Genomic DNA, 25,038 nt, shown 5'->3' on the forward strand with positions numbered 1-25,038 from the left:
TGACAAATTTGATTCGAATTCGATTATTTAAATTGATTTATTTGATTCAATATTCGATATTAACCCAAGTATAATAATCAAGTTTTATCTTATATTCGACCCATATCTGACCCAAAATTTAGCGAAACCGAAAGTAACCCGAACCGAAAACGAAATTAACCATGACCGAAAGAAACCCGAACCGAATTTTAACCCTACCAAAAGTAACCCGAACAGAAATCAATCTGAACCGAATAATAAATTAATTTAAATAAAATTGATAATTTATTAAAAATATTAAATTTGTAATAAAAATAATAGAAAGGTTGCTTATGTTATTACATAAGAGGAATATAAAAGTAAGAATCTGATTGTTAGATTAAAAAAATTAATAAATAAAGTTTAATTATCTTACTTGTAATAAAAATATTAGATTTATGATAAAAATAATAGAAAATAACTAAAACAAATGAAACAATATTATATTTATAATAAAAATAATATAAAATTTACTTATGTTACGACTATAACTTTACAAATAAAGTTATGCATTATTTTTTTAAAATTTAATAAAAATTTTAAATTTATATTTGGAAGTATTTTTTTATTAAAAATTTTATTTCTTTATCAAATAGTTATTATTATAAACTTTTCATACAAGATCAATATAAAATTTTGATAACAAATTCTATTACGTATTATAGGATTGTATTTGTGTCAAATTATCATTTCTAAATGTTGGTTTAATCCAAAATATTGAATGGTTGAGAATTGAAATCAAACATAAATGATAAGATTAACAAACAAGAAACCACTTTTTACAAGAATATATCAATAATTCTTTATATACTTAATTAGACTTATAATCAATTCAACAAGAATTGGCATGATCTAAAGGTTGACCTACACCGAAAATCAATCAATATGATATTTACTTGACCTAATATTGATCAGACTCGAAATCTAACCGATTTGATATTGATCCAACCTAAAAATCAACCAATTCGATATTGATCCGAACCGAAAAATAACTCATCCAATAATCACCGACCCGAAAATTGACATGACTTGATACCCGACCCGATCTGATTTATCGTACACCCGAACCAGATTCGATCTGACACAAACAAAATTAAACCGAATGTATTATAGACCATAAATAACCCAGTCCAAAATAACCCGACCCAAACCCGATTTGCATGACTCGTTTGCCACCTCTAGTCTAAACCATTTTATTTAGGGTAAACTACCTCTTTAGCCACTAAACTTTTGAGCGTTGTCTTGCTATAGTCACTGGATTACGAGTTTCAATTTTCTCACTAAAATTTTCATATTTTTCTTTTATTATTGAGTCATTAAATCATTTATTGTGTGACTATATCGTTATTATCTTCTAACTTTTCAAAAAGAATTATTTTAGTTTATCATAAAACTCACACAAAATCGATAAAAAAAATCTACGATTTTTTACTATTTAATCTCTTTCAAAAATCATTCGATGATATTAATTTTCAAAAATTATTACATATTTTTTAAAAAGAATGTTTCTCATATTTATATAATTATTGGAGGGGATTGGTTATCTCTTAGACCGAGCAAGAGACAAGACACGTTAATATGGGTCCTAATCTAATTACTTATTGCATTGTGAGTTTTTTAAACCAATCAAAACAACAAGCAAGAAGGATTGATGCTATGGGTCCATAACAATAATTACATGTTCATATGCATCATCATCATCAATTTCATGAATTGTTTTCACTCACGTTAAAACTTGAACACAGACACCCCATGTGCTTCTGATACGATCTACTTCATCTCTTTCATGGAACCCGACTGTAAAATTTTCTTCATCTCTTCTTCCTTTTAACCTTACCATTACAGAAGAGAGAACCCAACCCGAAAAAACTCGCACTCACATTCGAAATGATCGGATGCGGAAGATTCAAAACAGGGCTGACTCGAACAGTACCACAACTCTTCTTTAATGGCGGCTTTTGTGTCGAATTCCCGTCAGTGTAATACGTAGCCGATGATTTTCTCGACAGAGACGGCTGCTTCAGGAAGGTATGTTTTTGCTGCGTTTCTTTCGGGTTCGGAGCCGAACCCGTCGAATTGCTGCGCGTGATGAATTGGAGTGATCGGATTAGGCTTTTGCTTCGAGTGCTCTCGCAGTTGAGGCTGCTGCTTCTCTTGAACTGCCAGAAAAACTTCGATGCGGGCTTGTCGTCCTCGGCGTCGATGCTCATCGATAGAAATTCTTTCAACCTTCTGACCTTCCCCGCGTTGTCCGTCGAGACACTAGCCGCAACCGTCTCCGGTCGACGATGATCTTGTCTAAGGACGAAGGGTTTTCGCTTGATCTCGATCGGTAGAATCTTGCCATCGGAGAAGAGCTCATCGGCGGAGGGTAGTTCTTGAACGAAACTAGTATTCTCGAAACAGAAATCGAAATCCGACGATGAATTCAGTAGCGACGTGTCTAATCTCCGATGGCGGCATTCTTCAATGGAATCTGCACCGTCGAGATCATTGGAAAACGAGATCCTTGGGCTTGAAATCTCTGACAAAACTTCAATTGCCATAGCTCGGCACTGTCACCTCAGCCATAGAAACATGTTTCGACAATGGCCAATGGGAGGTGAAATCTTTATTATTTGGACAGAATATTACTTGGATCAGATTTACGTGTATATATAATATATAAATAGTTATTGTCAAAAAATAATATATAAATAATTAAGATAATGCCATATATAGGCAAAATTATTAAAATAATAGTAATATGTAAGTGTCATATAATTCAGTGCAACTGTTTTGGCAATTGAATTTTAACTAATCACATCAAACAACAAAGGATTAACTCCATAAAATTTAAAATTAAGGGAATAAACATTTTTATTAATATATGGTTATCACAAGTAGGAATGGGCATGGGTCGGGTTTGGGTTGGGTTTCGGCCAACCCCACTCGACCCAAAAATTTTACATCATTCACTCGATCCGACCCGACGCGATTATACTTTTGAGATAAAATTCAAACTCGATCCGATCTGACCAGAAATAAATATTATTTTATTCAATAAAAACAGTGATTTAATTAAAAATAATATAGAGAGGGGTATTATTGTAATTATTTCTAAATATTCAAGGTAAAATTATATTTTTTTTCAGGTCAGGTCAGATCGGGCCGGGTATTTTTCACCCTAAACTAAATCTGACCCGACCCGCACATCACCTTTTAAAAAAAACTCGACCCGACCCGACCAGGTCAGGTCAAAACCCATCGAGTTCGGGTCTCATGCACATCCCTAGTTACAAATTAAATTATATTCTAAAAATTCTCTACCATCTAATAATAAAACCTCAAACATTTTTACCGTCGGTGTTTAAATATGTGGCCTCTAAAAATAACAAATATTCTCATATAAATGGGTTTGAACATTAAGGGGTGTTTGGTTCAAGGATTGTAGGATTCCCATAGGATGGAAATCCCACATTCCCATGTTTGGTTGGCTGAGAATCTCATTCCCGGTAATGTTTTATTACCAATAGTAGATTTTTTGGGATATATTACCGGGAATGTCATTACCTCCATTCCCTTATGTATTGCAACATTACCGGCGTTTTGGACTAAAATGCCCTTAAATTTTTATTTTTTTTCAAAAATATCCTTCTTCTATCATTAAATAATAAAAATTATACGAATGTTAAATTACAAATTTATCCTTAAATTATTTTAGATTTACAAAAAAAAAGTTTATAATTAAAATTTTATATGAAGTTCAGGGGTTAAATTTTTTTTACCCTTTCATTAAACCTTTTTTATATTTTAAATTTTGTAAAAAAAATATATAAATATTATGAATTTAATTTTTTAAAGAAAATATATAAATATTTTACAATTTGTAATATTATACAAATATATAATAAGGACAATTTGGTCAAATATACATTCCAATAATCTTTTATTCCTTTAACCAAACATAGTAATCTTACATTCCTGCTAAACCAACCAAACACAAAATACAACATTCACAGTAATCCTATTTCCTGGTAATCTTTTATTCCCAATAACAATCTTACATTCCGTGAACCAAACGGACCCTAAGGGAATAAACTCTAAACGTATGACGAGTACATGGGCTGGTATCATAATTAATCTTATTTATTACGACTTTTGTTATGTAGCAACATATGCACAATAGCATCACGTGTTTTTCAATTCAAATAATAATAACTTTTAAAAGATATCACATTTATTAAGGAAATGTTATTATTCATTGAAGTTTCAAGTTCGAACATCAAATATATTAAGAATATTAACATTTAACATCAAATAACTAAGAGTGTAAACATATACATCATCTCTACTCTAAATTAATCAAAAAAAAATATCAGTAAAACAAAATATTTTTTATATTTATTTATCTCTCTATTTTCACCTATTTAATGCAAATCTAAGCTAACCAGAAGTTGAGTATGGCAAACTGGCTGACCTGACTACGATAAGCCAGGTTGGTTCGACACAAGATGAAACTCAAGCCAGATTTGGCCTTTTTTTCAACCCAATTGACCTCTAGTGCCGTCAGATCCAACCTTCATTGCCTTATACAAGTGAAAATTGCTTTTTAATTTTAAAAAACTTTTCTGAACAATTAATTAGCAAAAAAATATCTGTAAAATTTAATATATATATATATATATATATGTGTGATATAATTTTTATCTTTTTTTATAAAAGATAAAATTTCATTTGTTGAAATAAATTGGAAGGCAATTATATGGAATTTCAATTAATTTTTAGGTGCGCTCAGTATCTAAACTATTGGTTTTGATCCGTTTTAGTATTTAGATTTTTAATTTTTTTTTCAAAATCATGCCTAAAGTTTAGTTTTTATTTCATTTTAGCATTCCATCATTAAAAACTTTAATTTTTATTTCATTTTAATATCTCGTTCAAAATTTAACATTTTGGGGAAAAATGAAATTTTAGGTACTAGACGGACTAAAACTGATAGTTTAGGTAGTAAGCACGTTAAGTTTTTAATAGTGGATACTAAAATAAAATGTAAACTAAACGTTAAACATTATTTTGAAAAAAATCGAAATCTAAGTAATAAAACAGACTAAAATTAATAGTTTAAGTGCATAATTTACCCTTTTTGGGTTTTAAAAGGAAAAGAGCTTTCAAGGTGTCCAATCGATAGAGACAGCAGCATGGTGATTGATAGAGCTTACTCAAAATTTTTGAAGAAAACTTCTTGCATAAAAAGAGCTAAGAGCATTATTTAGTAAAGAAGCTAAGGGGAAGGGACAAGAGGAAGAAGGCATGAATGGGGTAACAGAGGGATGTGTCTGTGAAGGCATTATTAGAGAGAACAATTGGAATCCTGAGACAATACTCGTGTCCAAAGCCGACATATAGAGTTAGGGATGGTAACTCAACCCGAATTCGACGGGTTTCGACCCGACCCGATCGGGTATGATTTTTTTAAAAAAAATTCGGGTTCGGGTCGGGTCGGGTTTTTTTTTAAATGCACTGTTCAGGTCGGGTCGGGTTTAGGGTAAAAAATCCGACCTAACCCGACCCGAAAAATATATATAATTTTATCTTATATATTTAGGGATAATTACAATAATATCCCTCCATATATAATTTTTTTCAATTAAGTCACTGTTTTCATTGAATTAAATTTTTTTATTATTATTTCGGGTCGGGTTTCTAAGTCATATATTCGGGTCGGGTCGGGTCGGGTGAAACATTAATTTTGTCGGGTCAGGTCGGGTCACGGGTGAAGAACCCTTTCTTCTCGGGTCGGGTCGGGTGGCCCAAAAACCCGACCCGACCCATTGCGATCCCTATATAGAGTTTCCCTTGTCTAATATTTATTTATTATCCTTTTCCCCAACAATGCACATTGGTACATAAAATTCTAAAATTTAAAATTCTATAATATATAATTGGCACATAAAATTCAAAAATTCAAATTACATAACTAAAAAAATTATTAAATAATAAAATAAAAATATAATTAAATTTCAAGTATTTCGAAGTTAAAATAAATATTTTATAAAATAATTTAGAATGTTAATGTGAAAAAAATTTAAGAAATTAAAAATTTAGAATGTTATGGTAGCAAAATTTAATAAATTAGGAATTTAGAATGTTAGAGTGAAATAATTTAAAAATTATAAATAAACATCTAATATAAAATAAAAAATATAGGCCTTCAAAAACAAGAGGGATACCATTAGAGTTCTTGTGGATGAAAGAGGAAATAGGCTTGAATCTTTTAACTCTATGGCAAAAGAAGTGATTGATTTCTATTCTAATCTTATTAGAACTGTCGATCCATCGGTTAAAGCAATTGATCCTAACCTCGTCAAAAATATTCTTAACTACAATTTGTCCTATGAAGCTTCCTCTAGCCTTGTTAAAGAAGTTACTGTAGAAGAATTTCAAGATGTCATCTTTAACCAAGGAAATGATAAAGCCCCTGGCCCTGAGGAGTTTTCCCCTCTTTTCTTCAAGAAAGCTTGGAATATTGTGGGTAAGGATGTTATTGATGCGGTTAAACACTTCTTTTCGAATGCCTCCTTAATTCCAGCTTTTAATTCTACTGTTGTTGCTCTTGCTCCTAAAGTTCCAAATCCCAAACTGTTAAATACTTTCGGCCCATATCCTGTTGTTCTGTTATCTACAAATCCATTTCCAAAATTCTTGTTAAAAGATTGACTGATTTTCTTCACGAGTTCATTTCTTTAAACCAGATAGCTTTTATCAGAGGTAGAAACATCGTGGATAATACTCTTCTTGCCCAAAAGATGGTTAAAGGTTATGGTAGGAATTCCATTTCACCTAGGTGCACTCTGAAAATTGATCTTCATAAAGCATTTGATTTCATTCATTGGGAATTTATTTTAGCCATTCTTAAAGCATTAAATCTTCCTAAAAAATTCATTGAATGGACTGAAGCCTGTTTTACACAAGCAAGGTACTACATATCTTTCAATGGCACTTTGATTGGTTATTTTAAAGGGGCTCGAGGTCTTAGGCAGGGGGATCCTCTTTCCCCTTATCTCTTTGTTATTGATATTAATGTCTTATCCAAATTGCTCAACCTGGCTGCTAGTAAGGGTTTATTTGGTTATCACCCTAAATGTAAGAAGATAGGGCTCACTCACCTCTTATTTGCAAATGACCTCCTGATTTTCTGCAAAGGTAATTCTGATTCTGTTGCTGGTGTTCTTAGTGTTCTGGACCATTTCAAAGATATCTCAGGTCTCAAGATCAATTCATCCAAATGTGAAATATTTGTTGTTGGAATTTTTTCACGAACAATTGAGGACATCAAACAATTAACTTGCTTCAAAATTGGATGTCTCCATGTCAGATACCTCGGAATACCTCTAGTAACCCGCAAGTTGAATGAGAAAGATTCCGAAGCACTTATTGTAAAAATTAAGCAAAGACTCCATCATTGGTATGTTATGAACCTCAGTTATGTTGGCTGACTCGAGTTGATTAAATATGTTATTTTCAGTGTCAGCAATTACTGGTGCAGACAACTTATATTGCCTGCATCGATCCTTAAAAATGTGGAGCAGCTTTGTTCCATATTTTTTTGGAAATGTTCGGACAAACCTGCTGCTGGAGCTAGAGTGAGCTGGGATAGAATTTGCCTCCCTAAATCGGAAGGGGTCTTGGGTTGAAAAACATAACAAGTTGGAATAGAGCTTGTATTGTTAGTCTCATAAGGAAAATGTTGGCTGGTGAAGGTTCTCTTTGGGTGGCATGGTTAAAAAGCTACGTCATTAAAGAGCAAAATTTTTGGCACTTTAAACATGGTTTCAACGTCAGCTGGAGTACCAGCAGAATTCTTAAAATGAGGACAGAAGCAATGCCTTTTATTTCTGATTCGTACAAGGTGAAGGAAATTTGGGATGAGATTATAACAAAAGGGCAGAAAGTCCCTTGGCATAAACTTATTTGGTTTCCAATGCATATTCTGAAGCATAGTTTAATTGTTTGGGTGACTCTTCAAGACATATTGCCTACTCGAGACCGTATGCAAAATATGGGAATTAACACAGATTCTTTATGTGTTAACTGCAAAAACTCTCAAGAGACCCGGAACCACTTATTCTCTGAGTATTCACTAGCAGTCTGCTTATGGAATTCAATTTTGAACCTGAGTGGATTAAACTATTCAAATTTGTCATGGGATGAAATGGTTGACAGAGCAAGCATCTCATGGAAAGGAAAGTCTCTTATCAACTTTATTTTGAAGATAGCGTGGTCTTCTTTCATCTATATTTTATGACAGGAAAGAAATCAAAGAATTTTCCAAGCTCGATCTAGATATGTTAAACAATTGTTTACTAAAATTTCTGATGCCGTTCGACTCTGTCTTAGGGGGAAAAGCATCAATAGGCTAGATAACACTAATTTTTTCTTTTGTAATGCTTGGGGCTTATAGTTTTACCAATCATTTATTTTGTATAGGTTGTGCACATATTTGTTCTGTTTGGTTGATTGGTTTGTAGCATAACGTTGCTATTTTGGGTAATAAAATCTTAATTATCCAAAAATAATAATATGGGTATGTTAAGCAACATTTTGTGACCCGTTTGTTATCTCTCACTCTGTCATGGTCTTTCTATTATACCCATGAAAACATATGCAAAGGATCAAAACACCTTTGCTAGCCTACACACCTAGAGAAATATGCAAGTGCAATACAGATCGTCAGGCTTGTACGTATATGTGGACTTTACACATGCTTTTCCACAGACCGTGTGAACATAGGAGCCTAGATATTTTTCCTTCAAAATCAGTTTTCAAATTTATTCTTGTCCCCCTATTTTTATAGATGTTGTCTGATATTCTTGCACCTTTTAACTTGTTGATGTGCATTTTAGTATAATTTTCCAATTTTTGTTTTAAGAAACTTGTAGATTGGAAAATGTATGAATTACTTGGTGAGAGGACGGCAGCAGATGATGAGAAACCTTCAAAAAAGAAGGAAAAGAAAGAGAAACCTGCAAAAGTTGATGTGAGCATCAGTACATGTTTTCATATTTTACATATTTGTTCTCTGATTATATTTTTTTCCTGACATCTGTACTTGTTTAGAAAAAACCTTGCTGTTGATGAGACTCCCGAACAACCATTTGAAGAAGAACTTAACCCATTCTCAATCTTTCCGGCCCCAGAAGATAACATGAAGGTATCGACAAACTAGTCTTACAGAACTGAAAGGAAAATATTATTAGGACAGCAAGGGATGTATGGTAAAAGCAATTTTCTGATATGAATTATTATGAGAATAGGGAAACTGATTAGAGGAAAGATGGATACTCCTAAGCTTGACGCCTAAGTTCTGTTGGAGTCACATGTAAGGTGGATTAGAGAAAATCCATAACCTAAGTCCGGCATTCCTTAGGATTTACACATGTAAGTTGATTGCATAACTCAACCAGGAGAGCTTTCATACTGAAATTTACTGATAATAATTCTATTTCTTTAAATAGAATGAATTCAGTGATTTATGAACTCCTACTAGCCGTAGTTCTAAAATAAATATAATTGGAAAATAGAAGAAATGAAGGGAAAAGATGGGTCTGAAGGAGGGTTCCACATGATCTATATTGTCCATTTCATTGGAAAATAAGTTCGGTTCTCCAATCAACAGTATCTCTCTTGTGGATATTAGGTGCACACAGAAGTTTTTTTTCAGCAATGGCTCTGTCCTAAGATGTTGCAATACAAGAGAGACGCTTGACAAGCATTTGAAGGTGACAGGGGGAAGAGTTTTTACCCGCTTCCCTCCTGAACCAAATGGATATCTGCACATTGGACACGCCAAAGTAAGTCTTATTGAGGATTCAATCAGAATGGACACAGACACTTTCTGGATATTCTCTTTGACTTGCAATGATTGTTTATAATGCTACAAATATTTCTCAGGCAATGTTTATTGACTTTGGTCTTGCAAAAGAGGGGTGGATGCTGCTATCTGAGGTGAAAATTGCTCTTTCTGCTATTATTGGAAGTTCTCAATAAATTCCCTTTTTTCTCATCTTCATCCGGCATTTGATGGTGCTCTTTTGAATTCTCTGAGTATCCTTTGTCAACTCAAATAGTTTACTGAAGTTTCTAGCTGTACCTGACTTTCTAATCTCATATTTGGTATTTTTAGATATGATGACATAAACCCAGAAGCTGAAAAGAAAGAATATATTAATCACATCGAAGAAATTGTACAGCGAATGGGTTGGGAACCATTCAAGGTTAAAATTTCTTCACATTATAATGCCAATGTTCTACTAGATATTTGATGGTTGATGCCTGTTTTGTGTTGGAGTTTTTGCAGATAACTTACACCAGCGATTATTTCCAAGATTTGTATGAATTAGCAGTGAAGCTGATACGAAGTGGTCATGCATATGTTGATCACCAGGTTCTAGTCCTTGACAATTTTAATAAGGCGGAGCAATAAACACATCGCCTTTTTTTGGCACTTAATCTAATCTTTCATGATAATGCTCCATTGACCTAATCGGCACTAGTTTTCTTGGTATTAGACCCCCGAAGAGATAAAGGAGTATAGGGAAAAGAAGATGAACAGCCCTCGGAGAGATAGACCAATTGCTGAGTCATTGAAACTCTTTGATGACATGAAGATGAGAGACAGTTTTCACAAAAATAATTGTGAAAACTGTTTCTCATGTTGCCTTGGACTGTTGACATCTTCATAAAATGATAATTTTTCCTGGCCTATGATCATCCTCATGTTTGGATGTTAGGGATGTGTACTGTCCAATACTCCCAAAGTTATAGAATTTGTTTCTTTTTTTTAGTTAACTGTTCAGGGATTAATCAATAACCATGATAAATCTAAGCATGTTGGTCCTCCCTATACGTAAGCAGCTTACGCATCAATTTTCTTACTGCCATTCCTAACAATTTATGGAATTCCTTATACTCTGCAGTCAGTGAATTATTTGAAATGCTGTTTCATTCATATACATATTTACCTTTTTTTTTGTGCGTGTGTGTAGCTATGCACACTTGAATTTGAGACAAGGCGTGCTTCATATTACTGGCTGTTACATGCACTTGACCTTTACCAGCTCTATGTGTGGGAATACTCTCGTTTGAATGTTACAAACACTGTGATGTCTAAATGAAAGGTGAAAGAAAACAAGATGTTTTTGCATGGAAAGCTGTTGGAAATAAAACATTCACACAAACAACTTTTATTGAAACTCAAACAAATATTACAAGAGTACTCTCACTCAAAAATAAGAACTACAACTCACTCTTATAAGACTTTGCTTCTTCACTCACTTAGAAGCTCTTAATTTTTCTTGATGCTTAAAACTAAAATGGGAAGGGGTATTTATACTACTCAAGAACAATCCTACACCACACAAATAAACTAATTTAAACCATTACAAATTCAACAAATATCTAACTCTCACCTAACTAAATTGATGTAAGTAATGACATCATTAATTAAATGATGTAAGCAATGACATCTTTAATTAAATGATGTAAGTAATGACATCAATTTAGTTTGGGTTTGGGTTTAGGCTCCCATAATGGATCAAGTTTATGATCCAACACCCTCCCTTAAACTTGATCTCGTGACCCCTAGTAGGTTCCTTAATCTTAAGAAGTCTTCGCTGGTCAATGGCTTGGTAAAAATATCAGCAACTTGATCTTGTGACTTCACATATTCAACTTCCACATCTTTTCTTGCAACACACTCCCTTATATAGTGGTAGCGAATATCAATGTGCTTGCTTCGATCATGGAATACTGGATTCTTCGCTAAGGCAATGGCTGACTTGTTGTCGACACAAACCTTGGTAGGCTCTTCTTGTATCAAACCAATCTCCTTCAATAGATTTCTAAGCCAAATTGCATGACAAACACATGAGGTAGCAGCAACATATTCCGCTTCACAAGTGGACAATGTGACAATCGGTTGTTTCTTTGACATCCATGTGAATGCAATATCTCCCATGAAAAATACGAATCCAGTAGTGCTCCTTCGATTATCTATGTCTCCACCCCAATCACTGTCGCTATATCCAACAAGCTTGTAATCATTAGAAACTGAATAGAACAAGCCAAAGTCAATTGTACCTTTCAGATAGCGAAGAATTCTCTTTGCAGCTTTAAAATGGGTGGTTGTTGGGGATTCCATGTAGCGACTAACCAATCCAACTGCGTGAAGAATATCGGGTCTCGTGCAAGTTAAATAGCGTAGACTTCCTACCAAACTTTTGAAGAATGTTGGATCTACACTTTCGCCTTCTTCATGTTTGGTCATCTTGATCCCGTATTCTGCCGGTGTGCTTATTGGCTTACAGTTCTCCATCTTGAACTTCTTCAGTATCTCCTTTGCATAGCTTTCCTGTGAAATGAAAATTCCATCATTTTGTTGCTTAACTTCAATGCCAAGGTAGTACGCCATGAGCCCCATGTCTGTCATCTCGAATTCTTTCATCATCACATCCTTGAATTCATTAAACATGTTTGGGTTGCTTCCAGTGAAGATCAAATCGTCCACGTAGAGGCACACGATCAAAATATCTTCATCTTTGATCTTGATATATAGAGCATGCTCGTAGGGACATTTGTTGAAACCATTCTCTTGGAAGTACTTGTCGATTCGGCTATTCCATGCCCTTGGTGCTTGTTTTAGCCCGTAAAGAGCCTTCTTCAACTTCAACACCTTGTCTTCATGCCCTTTGACTTCATAGCCTGATGGTTGCTGAATGTAAAGTTCCTCTTCAAGAACTCCATTTAGGAAGGCGGACTTTACATCCATCTGTTGTATCTTCCACTTGTTTTGAGCTGCCAAAGAAATGATTAGTCTGATAGTCTCCAATCGAGCAACAGGAGCAAATACCTCATCATAGTCAATTCCATCCTTTTGACTATAGCCTTTAGCAACTAGCCTCGCCTTGTGCCTTTCAATCTCTCCTTTGGCGTTTTGCTTTGTTTTGTACACCCATTTGACACCTATCACCTTATGTCCCTTGGGAAGTGAGTTAAGTTCCCATGTGTCATTCTTCTCGATGGCCTTGATTTCTTCGTCCATCGCATCTCTCCATTTCTTTTCTTGTACCGCTTCTTGAAAGCTCACTGGTTCACAATCGGCAAACATACAAAATAATGTAAGATTATCTTGTCGTTCAGTTACCTCATAGAAATCTCTAAGGCTTCTTGTGCGTTGCACAACTCTTTCACTTTGACTCCCACTTGACGATGATGAAGGTGATGAGTCTCCTTGAGTGGTTGATGTTGGTGAAGTGGGTGGAGTTGCAAGCTCTTGTTGAGATTCATCTAGTTGCTCCCTCATTGTCTGCTCATCTTCTTCAAACTGAGGAAAGAAATTGAAGTCATCTGTATGAGAGTTAAAATCCCATTCTCCTTCTTCGTTGAAGACCACATCTCGACTAATCACAAACTTCTTATTGTCTGGATTGTACAACTTGTAGCCCTTCAAATTAGCATCATAGCCGATGAAGATAAAACTCTCGCTTTTATCATCAAGCTTCGTTCTTCTCTCGTCTGGTACGTGAACATGGGCTATACTTCCAAAGGTTCTCAAGTGGGAAATGCCAGGCTTTCTTCCACTCCATGCCTCTTGCGGTGTCTTTCCCCATACACTTCTTGTTGGAGATCGATTTGACAAGTAGACTGCACACGATACTGCTTCCGCCCAAAATTCTTTGGGTAGTTTCTTGCTTTTGAGCATGCTTCGTGCCATGTCGAGAATTGTTCTATTCTTTCTTTCTGCCACACCATTTTGCTGGGGGGATCTAGGAACTGTCATTGGTCGACGAATTCCATTTGCTTCACAGAACTCTTGAAACTCCCTGGAAGTAAATTCTCCACCTCGATCGGATCTCATGGCTTTGATCTTTCTACCGCTTTCTCTCTCCACTGCTGCTTTGAACTTCTTGAAGACTTCAAAAACTTCTGACTTCTGTTTCAAGAAATATACCCAGGTTTTTCTTGAAAAATCATCAATGAAGAGAAGAAAATAGTTATTGTTACCGAGAGAGCTTGGCTTGATCGGTCCACACACATCGGTATGGATGAGCTCAAGTGGCTTCTTAGCTCTTGTCTCTGACTCCTTTGGAAAGCTTTTCCTGAATTGTTTCCCGACTAGACACCCTTCACAGAGCTGGTCAGGATGGTTGATGTGAGGTAGTCCTTTCACCATCTCCTTCTTAGATAATAGCTCTAGACCTCCAAAATTGAGATGCCCAAATCGAAGATGCCAAAGCCATGATGCATCTTTGTAGCAAGCTTTCAGGCACTTTGCAACATCATTTTGTATGTTGATCAAGAACATTCTATTTTTTGACATCGGCACTTTAGCAATGAAGTTATTCTTATCATCTTTTATAGAAAGATTATAATTATTCATATGAATATCATAACCTTTCTCTACCAGTTGCCCTAAACTTAAAATGTTACTTTTCATATTGGGCACATAGTAGACATTTGAAATAAATTGATGTCTCCCATCTTTCAAACGGATAAGAATGTTACCTCTCCCTTTCACTGCTATTGTGGAATCATCTCCAAATGAAACATTTCCACTTACTGACTCGTCTAGCTCCACAAACATATCTTTCCTTCCACACATGTGATTGCTTGCACCACTGTCAAGATACCAGGAATTTGTTTGGCCACCATCAGTTTCCTTTCGTGCTAGAAGAAGAGTTTCTTTGCCATCTGTCTTTTCCTCCACGTAATTGGCCTTCTCCTCAATTTTGTTGTTGGGAGCTCTACATTCTGAAGCATAATGCCCAAATTTTTGACAATTATAACATCGAATTTGAGATTTGTCATACTTTGAGTTTGGATTAATTCTTCCACGGCCTCGTGTTGAGCTTTCTCTTTTCTCATAGTTGTTGTTGGAATTGTTATTGTTGTAATTCCAGCCTCGTCCACGACCTCGACTTCCACCTCGTCCATGGCCTCTACCTCTGCCTTGGCCACGTTGGTTTCTATCATTGCGTTGGCTCTCATGCATATCCTTGAGTTGCAGCTTGAGGAGTTGCTCAGTAAACTCATGCTTCTTTTTATGCTTCTCTTCGTATGCTTGCAATGATCCTTGGAGCTGTTCGATCTTCATTTCTTCCAAGTCTTTAGTTTCTTCAATCGTCACGACGATGTGCTCAAATTTGGGATCTAACGAACGGAGTATCTTCTCTATTATCCTCACATCGTCTAACTTTTCACCATTTCTTTTTAATTGATTAGAAACAGCTACTACTCTTGAGAAATAATCTGAAATAGACTCAGATGCTTTCATGTTTAAGGATTCGAATTCACCTCTTAATGTTTGGAGACGAACCTTCTTCACTTGCTCGGATCCTTTGTAAGAGGTTTGTAGCTTCTCCCACGCTTCCTTGCTAGAGCTTGCACTTGAAATCTTTTCAAAACCATCATCATCTAATGCTTGATAGATGAGGTAGAGAGCCTTCTTGTCTCTCTTTCTTGAATCCTTCAAAGTTGTCTTTTGATCTGGTGTAAGAGTAGCAAAAGCATCATCATCCGCATGCTCGTTATAGCCTTTCTCTATGATATCCCATACATCTTGTGATCCAAGAAGTGCCTTCAATTTGATACTCCAATTGTCATAGTTGTTGTTGTTGAGTGTCGGAACTTGGAATGGTGCCATACCATTTGCCATATCTCTCAATATAATGAGATTTTGTAAAATCCGATTGCACTGATGAATCCGGAACGATGAAAAAAAAACTTTGGAGGGACTTGGACAACTCGGTCAAGGGCTCCAACTCGGCTGACTCGGCTCAACTCGGTGAGTCAACTCGATTTTCTGGCAGCAGTCTTCCGGCGGTGCATGGCGGTGCGTCAGAACTCAGATTGAGAAAATTCTGGCGGCGTCGGATTCCTCTTGTCGAGACCTTCGATCTTTCCAACTCGCTCTGATTCCACTTTGTTGGAAATAAAACACTCACACAAACAACTTTTATTGAAACTCAAACAAATATTACAAGAGTACCCTCACTCAAAAACAAGAACTACAACTCACTCTTATAAGACTTTGCTTCTTCACTCACTTAGAAGCTCTTAATTTTTTCTTGATGCTTAAAACTAAAATGGGAAGGGGTATTTATACTACTCAAGAACAATCCTACACCACACAAATAAACTAATTTAAACCATTACAAATTCAACAAATATCTAACTCTCACCTAACTAAATTGATGTAAGCAATGACATCATTAATTAAATGATGTAAGTAATGACATTTTTAATTAAATGATGTAAGTAATGACATCAATTTAGTTTGGGTTTGGGTTTAGGCTCCCATAATGGATCAAGTTTATGATCCAACACTGTGATGTTACATGCACTTGACCTTTACCAGCTCTATGTGTGGGAATACTCTCGTTTGAATGTTACAAACACTGTGATGTCTAAATGAAAGGTGAAAGAAAACAAGATGTTTTTGCATGGAAAGCTTCATTGAGTTGTATTGATTTGATTATTATATATAAATATAATGTTCATCTACTATGATGTGTTTTAGTTGAATTACACTGTGACGAACAAATATGTCGACGGTTGGGATGATCCCCGTTTCATGACATTAGCTGGTTTACGGCGTAGGGCGTGACTTCTAATGCGATAAATGCTTTTGTTCGAGGAATTGGAATCACTAGAAGGTTGAAAATGCATATCCCCATTCTCAAAATTTCTGAGCTTTTCATTAATATTTTAACATGTGCCACAGTGATGGTAGTCTGATTCGCTTGGATCGCCTTGAGCATCACATAAGAGAAGAATTAAATAGGACAGCACCTCGTGTATTGGTTGTGCTGCACCCACTTAAGGTCATCATCTGGTCTGAATTATTCATTCAAAACCCATCTTTCCACTCTATGCATCTTCTTCTTCTTGTTCTCAGGTAGCTATAACCAACCCTGAATCTGGCTCATTAATGGATCTCGATGCAAAGAAATGGCCTGATGCTGAAGAAAATGACATATCTTCCTTTTACAAGGTGAGGATAAATAATAGTTATAACTTATAAATCAACTTTGAATGATCTGCAATTTTTCCTTCAGAACCACATTGGAACAATATTGAGCATTGTCCGCTCATTATCCTTTAATTCAATTGCAAAAGTGAGTGCCAACTTCAATCGATAATTTGTTCCAAATTTACTTTATTCCGGTCAGTACACTTTAACTGCTTGCTCTGCTGACTTTAGGTGCCATTTTCAGGTGTTGCATATATCGAGCACTCCGATTTCCGAATGGAAGATTGTAAAGATTACTATGGGTTGGCACCTGGGAAGTCAGTCTTGCTAAGGTATACATTGTGCGTTTCGACACACAGACACACACTTGGATATATGTTAATTTGTTCTGAAGATTTTAGTTTAGTAGCTTCAATGTTCCCATTTCTGCAGATATGCATTCCCCATAAAGTGCACAGATGTAATACTGGCATACGACAATGAGACTGTGCAGTACCAGCACATGCAAGTGCTGCTGTAGGGGATGCATTTCAGTTTGAATGGCTAGGTAGGTTTCATATATAGCTTTGTTTGTGTGGTTCTATTTTTCTTCATTCTTGGATGACTTAATACCACATCATCATTTTTTTCAAACATATAATAATATAACTTGGCCTAACGATTTTATTAATATGGAATGTGATCAGTATATTCAAGTAATTTGGGATGAAATTGAAATGCTGAAAAAGTTTGGGGGACCAATTTAGAATGAAGGATATAGTTTGGAGATGAAACTAAAACGTTAAAAAGTTTGATGATAAATATAGAATGACAGTCATAGTTTTGGGATGGAATTAAAACATTTAAAAATTTAGGGACCAATTTAAAAAGAGGATCATAGATTAAGGAACATGGTGCAATTAACTCTAACTTAGATTGACATGAAAATATATATTGCTATTTTCTATACATTTTACATTAATTTTGATGCTAGTATTTTCTCTATGTAAAAATAAATAAACCATAAGATTACCATTTTATGGAATTTTTTTAATTATGGAATTTTTTAATAATTCATATTTTCTCTATGTAAAGAGAATTAAACTATTTAATTTTTCAATAATATTTGTTTTAAGCAATTTGATATAATACTTATATTATTCTATAAATTAAAGAATATTAAATATTTAAATATGTTTAGTCTTACTTTCCCTTTTCTATATTTTTATAATTAAAATTAAATAAAATATATTTGAGATATATTTTAATAGAATTTTATTTTTATTTAAAATAATTATTTGATATAATAGTCATAGATATTTGTACAAAATTTTTAAATTTATTATCATATATCTCGAATTATTTAAAAGTATAAAATAGTAAATAACATTGGCAGATGCACTAAACCCAGAAGGGTCCAAGTGCATTTCATTATTTTGAAAAAATAATTTAATTTAATTAAATTTAATACGTTAAAAAATATAATTTTTTTTACATATCTATTATTTAAAAAATATTAAAATCTTATACCTATATTGTTAAATACATCGTGAAACTAACTCTATAAACGGGGAAGTCTTACGTACGGCAGCTATAATATACGGCTAAGGAAAGATCCTGACGGTTTTGTTATTATTTTTTAATATTTCCGGTAAAAATTACCTAAAATATTATTATTTATATCGGTTTTGTTATTATTGGAATCTATATCGGTTTTATTAACATATCCGGTAAAACGCTACCTAAAATATTATTTTTTCTATCAGTTTCGTTATTATTGGACACTTTACCGAAAATTTAAAAAAACATTAATGTTTTAAGTCGAAATAATAATGTTTTAGATAATTTTTTACCAAAAATATTATAAAATAATAACAAAACTAATAATACTTTTCTTTAACCGTATATTAAATCGGAAGGTTGAACTTCCCTCTATAAACGGTCGATAACAAGTATTATATTCATTTACTTTTAAATTTTTTGAGTGGTGATGTATTAAATAGAAACAATAATTTTTATGACGTAATGAATGTTGTAGGCCCTCGTAAGTAAACGTCAATCTACGGCCGCGAGTGAGCGTGAGAGCCCTTTCACTTCGCCGGACCTACCACCTCGGTTGACTAGGGCTCAGCTCCAGCGCTTTGCTTGTTTTTTCATTTACACGTGTCTGTGTGTATATTTCGGGGTTTGAAAAATAAATAAATAGAACAGAGGGAAGAAGAGTTTGGTCTCTTCACGCTTATCTGTGAGAGCTGGTGATTTGATTTGAAACTTGAAAGGAAGAAGAATCACAGCACATCACCACCAACCATGAACGAACGAGCTCACTGAAATAACAATCACAATCATCAAAATTCAAAACCTTCTTCACTCGGCCACTGTTACTGTACACTCACATGCTTAATTCCAAGTATAATTTAGTGCGGGAATGGGAATGGGAATGGGAATGGGAATGGGAATGGGAATGGGAATGGGAATGGGAATGGGGAATGATCTTCTTCTTCATCATATCTTTCTTTTAAAATTGCAGAATCTAACAAGAGGTTGGATTCCATCGGGGACGGACACAGAAATTTATATCTGTAGGTGTTAACTTAAAAAATTATATTAATAAATTTAAGGGATGTGAAATTAAATAATCAGTAAAAAATACAAATATAGAATCTAAAATGTAAAAGAATTTGAAAAATTCTAAGGGGGTGTTTGGTTCAAGGATATGTTTGGTTGGCCGGAAATCTCATTCCCGGTAATATTTTATTACCAATAGTAGATTTTTTGGGTATATTACCGGGAATATCATGTATGCCCAAAGACCAATCATATGATGATTGTAATAATACTTTTATTTACCGAATTTATTGAACAAAGGCATTGTCGCTATTATTTTTAGTTATATATATGTGAGTTTAACATAAACTGGAAGATAATAAAGTCCATATAATGACATAATTGTTATTATTAAAAGATCCCTAGTTAAGTATTATTATGGGCATGGACAATAATAATACGCTCAAGACTAACATGTTATTGATTGATGACAACGAGTTGTCATTGACATAGAGATGTCAGAATTAATACATTATTATATTGTTAGAGAACAATGTATTGGATTGACCCACCATGAGCATATGTCTTGGATTATTATGTGACAGTCATAACATTGCTCATGGTGATGACTATATGTATGATCATTAGACTTGAGATCAATACTATCCCAACATATATTGTTGTATGTTTTGATGCAGCTAAACAAGCTCCGTAACTGGTTGCTCTATAAAGACTGTTATTAAATATATCTTAATATATGTAGTGTGTGTGTATGATTAAGATAGGATATGTCCTTCCTACATAATAGGAAATATATCATAGGCCACTTGATTGAGTAAGACTAGAAACGCATGGCCATGCTCGAATAAGTTGATATGAGATATCATAAATTATTCGTTAATTAAAGTCTACTCTAGAAATCAATAAACAATAGATGAGATATACAAGTGTGACTATTCCAAGACTTGTGCTTATTCTAGATATAAAGGACATAAGGATAAAATACATAAAAGAGTTAATCACCAAGATGATATATCGAATCATATTTTCTTGTAACTTAGGTGACAATGATATATTGCTAGATGTCACTCATTGTATGTAATATTAGAATTGTTCTAATAATTACTTCTAATGTTACAAGAACCTACAGGGTCACACCCTAAGATTGAAACGAGCAAAAATGTACAATTTGTTGTACGTTACTAAAATATATCTAGAGTTAATTAAGTATATAAATTTTAATAATCCCGAATATTTAATTTCAATTAATTAAATATAGATTTAATTAATTTGAAATAATAAAATCCCTGATATGATTAGGGTAACTTAGATATAAAAGGATTATTAAATTCCAATTAATTAAATATAGATTTAATTAATTTGAAATAATTAAAAAAACCCTAATATGACTAGGATAACTTGGCTATAAAAGGGTGTGTTAGGTTTAGCAGCCGTTTTGGGGAGAACACACACAAAACCTTCAGCCACTTTCTCTCAAAATTGTTTTGGGGGAAAATAAAATTGCTCTCAATCGGGTGAACTGAGTAGAGGCCGATACGTGATTTCGTGGAGGCTTATGATTCGAACCGATCTACACCACCAGAATTCACTACTTTCTTGTTGTTTTTCAAGGAACCCGCTGTAAGTATTCGCATCTCTTCCTCCCGATTTCAGTTTTTCGTACTTGGATCGCTGGTGAGACCGTCGAGTTTTGTTTCCGCTGCGCCATGGGGTGCGCCGACGGTCCTAACATATCATTACATCAATTCCCTTAGGTATTGTGACATTACCGGCGTTTTGGACTAAAATGCCCTTAAATTTTTATTTTTTTCAAAAATATCATTCTTTTGTCATTGAATAATAAAAATTCTACGAATGTTAAATTACAAATTTATCCTTAAATTATTTTAGATTTACAAAAAAAAAAAGTTTATAATTAAAATTTTATATGAAGTTCAGGGGTTTAAAAAAATTACCCTTTCATTAAACCTTTTTTATATTTTTAATTTTGTAAAAAAATTATATAAATATTATTAATTTAATTTTTAAAGAAAATATATAAATATTTTACAATTTGTAATATTATACAAATATATAATAAGGACAATTTGGTCAAGTATACATTCTAATAATATTTTATTCCTTTAACCAAACACGGTAATCTTACATTACTGCTAAACCAACCAAACACAAAATACAACATTCACAGTAATCTTATTCCCTGATAATCTTTTATTCTCACTGGTAATCTTACATTCCGTGAACTAAACACTCCCTAAAAGTTACGATCGCATCCCAACATTCCTCGATCCAGCCTTGGATTTGATGGCATCTTCCCTTTTTCCTACGCCATATTAGGTCCTTCATTCCTTGTGCTTTCTCACTTGGATACCTTAATTGGATTGGAATTGATGGCACCTCTAATTTCCGTTGCTGCTTTTCCTCTTCCTTTATCTATGTAAAGTGGTGGTCAAGTTTGATTTTGATCCAACGATTAGACCTTTTTTCCTAATATGATGTGAGTTTTTATGAAATCAAACTTATTGATATTTAGGGTTTTTGTGAAATAAATTCATTGAGATTTGGGGTGGCTGTAAAATATGTCGAATGATGATTTTACAGTGGTTGAAACGTGTTATTCATTCTTTGAGTAATAAATTTAAGCAGTTACATTTACGAGAGGTAAATGAATTATCAACTATTAAAAAGATTTCGAATATGTTATTCTTGTATTCACTTCATACTATTAAAAAAATTATTAGTGAATTAATGATTTTCAAAATTTACTGTTATAATTATTTTTTTTAAAATTTAATAGTGAAATTGATTCAAATATTTAGTACAATAACATCTAAAATAATTTAATCCTTTTAAGTTATAAGACAAGAAAATAAATATATTTCAGGGTAAAGTACACAAATGGTCCCCAGCTATAGGATACAAATTTATTAAGTCTCTCAACTATTAAAAATTACAAAATGGTCACTTGATTATTCGTTACATTCCAAACTCATCATTTTCGGCTAAAAAAATTGACTATATTTTAAGCTAAACGTTAACTTGTTGATTGAGATATGATAAAATCTAATTCTAGAATCTCAAGTGACTACCATATGTCAGTCATCATGTTGAAGTCCAACTTAAACAGCCGTCAATTTTGAAACATAATGAATAATACTATTTTTTAACTTTTAATAGTTGAGGGACTTAAAAAATAATATTTTATAATCAAAGGATCATTTTTTAACTTTTAATAGTCAAATAACTTAATAAAGCAATACCCTATAGTTAGGGGACCATTTGTGTACTTTACCCTCTATTTTAATAGTGGATTAGATATTCACTGATTTTCATCTCTTAAATGACTATTATATCTTAGTCATCATGTTGACGTCAAACTTAAACAATTGTCAATTTTTTAATAGAAAAGTACGAGTTTAGAACATGATGAATAATCATATGAGCATTTTGTAACTTTTAATAGTCGGTGGATTAAACAAAACAACACGTTATAGTCAAAAGGGTCATTTTGTAACTTTTAATAGTGAAATAACCTAATAAAGCAGTATCCTATAGTTATTATACCATTTGTGTACTTTACCCTCTATTTTAAGAGTGAATTAGACATTCTTTGATTTTCATCTCTCAAATGACTATCTTATCACAATCGTCATATTGACGTTCAGCTTAAACAACCGTCGATTTTCTAACGGAAAATGACGAGTTGTAAGCATGATGAATAATCAGGTGATCATTTTGTAATTTTTAATAGTTAAGGGAACAATTGTGTATTTTACCCCATATTTTAACAGTGAATTATACCTTCTCCGATTTCCCATGTCTCCATGTGCAATTGGAAAAGCTTTCTTCTAATTAAGCTCCGTACGGTGCAAAAGTGGACGATAAGCTAAGCATCAAATAAATGGAACTGACAAAAGCTCAGAATTTCACCACCCAAATCATTATTCCCAGTTTCATCAAGTCAAAAGGCATCCCAAGTTCAGTGCTTCAGACTGAAATTTCAGCTTTCGGGATTTTACTTTTATTTTTCATATCAATCGTGTCATTTGGTACCACGATTATATAACCTCCATAGGGATAGGCATGGACCGAACCCGATGGGTTCTGACCTGATTTGATACGATCGAGTTGGATTTTTAAGGATGGGCATGAGATTGAACCCGACGGGTTCTGACCTGATTTGATACGATTGAGTTGGGTTTTTTTTTAAAAAAAGTAGATTTGGGTCGAATTTTTTAAGTGTGATGTTTGGGTCGGGTCGGGTTCGAGTTTAGGGTGAAAAATACCCGACCCGACTAAACCTGAAAAATATATAATTTTACCTTATATATTTATGAATAATTACAATAATACCCCTCCATATATAATTTTTTTCAATTAAGTCGCTATTTTATTGAATAAAAATAATATTTTTATTACTATTTCGGGTCAAGTCGAATCGATTTCTAAGTTATATATGGGGTCGGGTGAACCAAAAACCCTGCCCATGTCCATCTCTTTACCTCCACCATCCTACAAACTTCACATCAAAAGAAGGCTTTATTCATGAATCGACCTAGGTGAACGTTAAGGGGAAAACGTCTTTTTAAAAATTTTAAGTTATCATATATATGACATTTTAATAATCAATCCGATTGTATGTTACTTTTAATTTAATTGAATAATATTATGTTAATTTGGGTACTAAATTAGAAAAGAGTTTAAATTCACATATCAATCTAGGAAAGTTACAAAGTTTAAGTATCCATTTATATAATAAGGAGAGAGAAAAACATAGGTCCATAGGTCCCTACAATCATATGGGGATAAACCTTATCATTCCCTAATCAGCTTAAGTCATGGCTTGTCCCCCCACTGCCTTAATAACACGCGTGCGCCCCCAGATAAGGTCACATTTTTATCATTCTTCATCTCCTACCTGCCCACTAATACTATTACTCATTTGTAAATAATATATACATTTTACTCGAATTTGATGATTTTTTATATGATTAACTAAATTATTTTTAATTAAAAATTTAAATTTAGGTCGGGTTAGAAATTTTTAACCGATGAAATCCTCCTAGGTTTGTATCAGATCGAATGCGAATGGATATGTTTAATTTCGAATCTAGTTTGACTGGATCAGAAATTCGATCAGATCTAACCCGTGACAATCTTTTTGACTGAGCTAAGGTTATTATAAAATAATATTTGTTCTAAATATTCTCAATCACTTGATAATGAACACTCAATCATCATAGTCGTTGATGCTCGAACTCGAAACCTCTAAATAATTTTAAATATTTTTTTATAACATTATTAATTTTCTAATATAAATGTTCTTAGAATTAATGTATCATGGGGCTTATGGATCACCATAGGATATCAATCAACTCAGATTGGAAAAGTAAAACAGTATTTCATCTTTATGCATGAAATCTCACCAATATTTACAAGCCACAAAAGCTCTTATCCATCAA

General features: G+C 33.5%; 1 protein-coding gene and 1 pseudogene across 1 annotated transcript; one reads left to right on the forward strand and one right to left on the reverse strand.

Annotated features, from left to right (window-relative positions):
• Window positions 1–128: 128 nt before the first annotated feature.
• LOC120209221 lies at window positions 129–2,626 on the reverse strand. Its single transcript, XM_039208280.1, has 2 exons — window positions 1,829–2,626; window positions 129–155 (listed from the first exon to the last, which is right to left on the reverse strand). The coding sequence occupies exon 1, from the start codon at window positions 2,562–2,564 to the stop codon at window positions 1,830–1,832; it is 735 nt and encodes a 244-aa protein (XP_039064211.1). The 5' UTR covers window positions 2,565–2,626; the 3' UTR covers window positions 129–155; window position 1,829.
• A 6,284-nt stretch (window positions 2,627–8,910) lies between these two features.
• On the forward strand, window positions 8,911–19,501 carry LOC120209236 (annotated as a pseudogene).
• The last annotated feature ends 5,537 nt before the right edge of the window (window positions 19,502–25,038 follow it).

This window comes from Hibiscus syriacus, unplaced genomic scaffold (assembly GCF_006381635.1).
Source record: "Hibiscus syriacus cultivar Baekdansim isolate YM2019G1 unplaced genomic scaffold, ASM638163v2 tig00018474_pilon, whole genome shotgun sequence".
NCBI classification, from domain to species: domain Eukaryota; kingdom Viridiplantae; phylum Streptophyta; class Magnoliopsida; order Malvales; family Malvaceae; genus Hibiscus; species Hibiscus syriacus.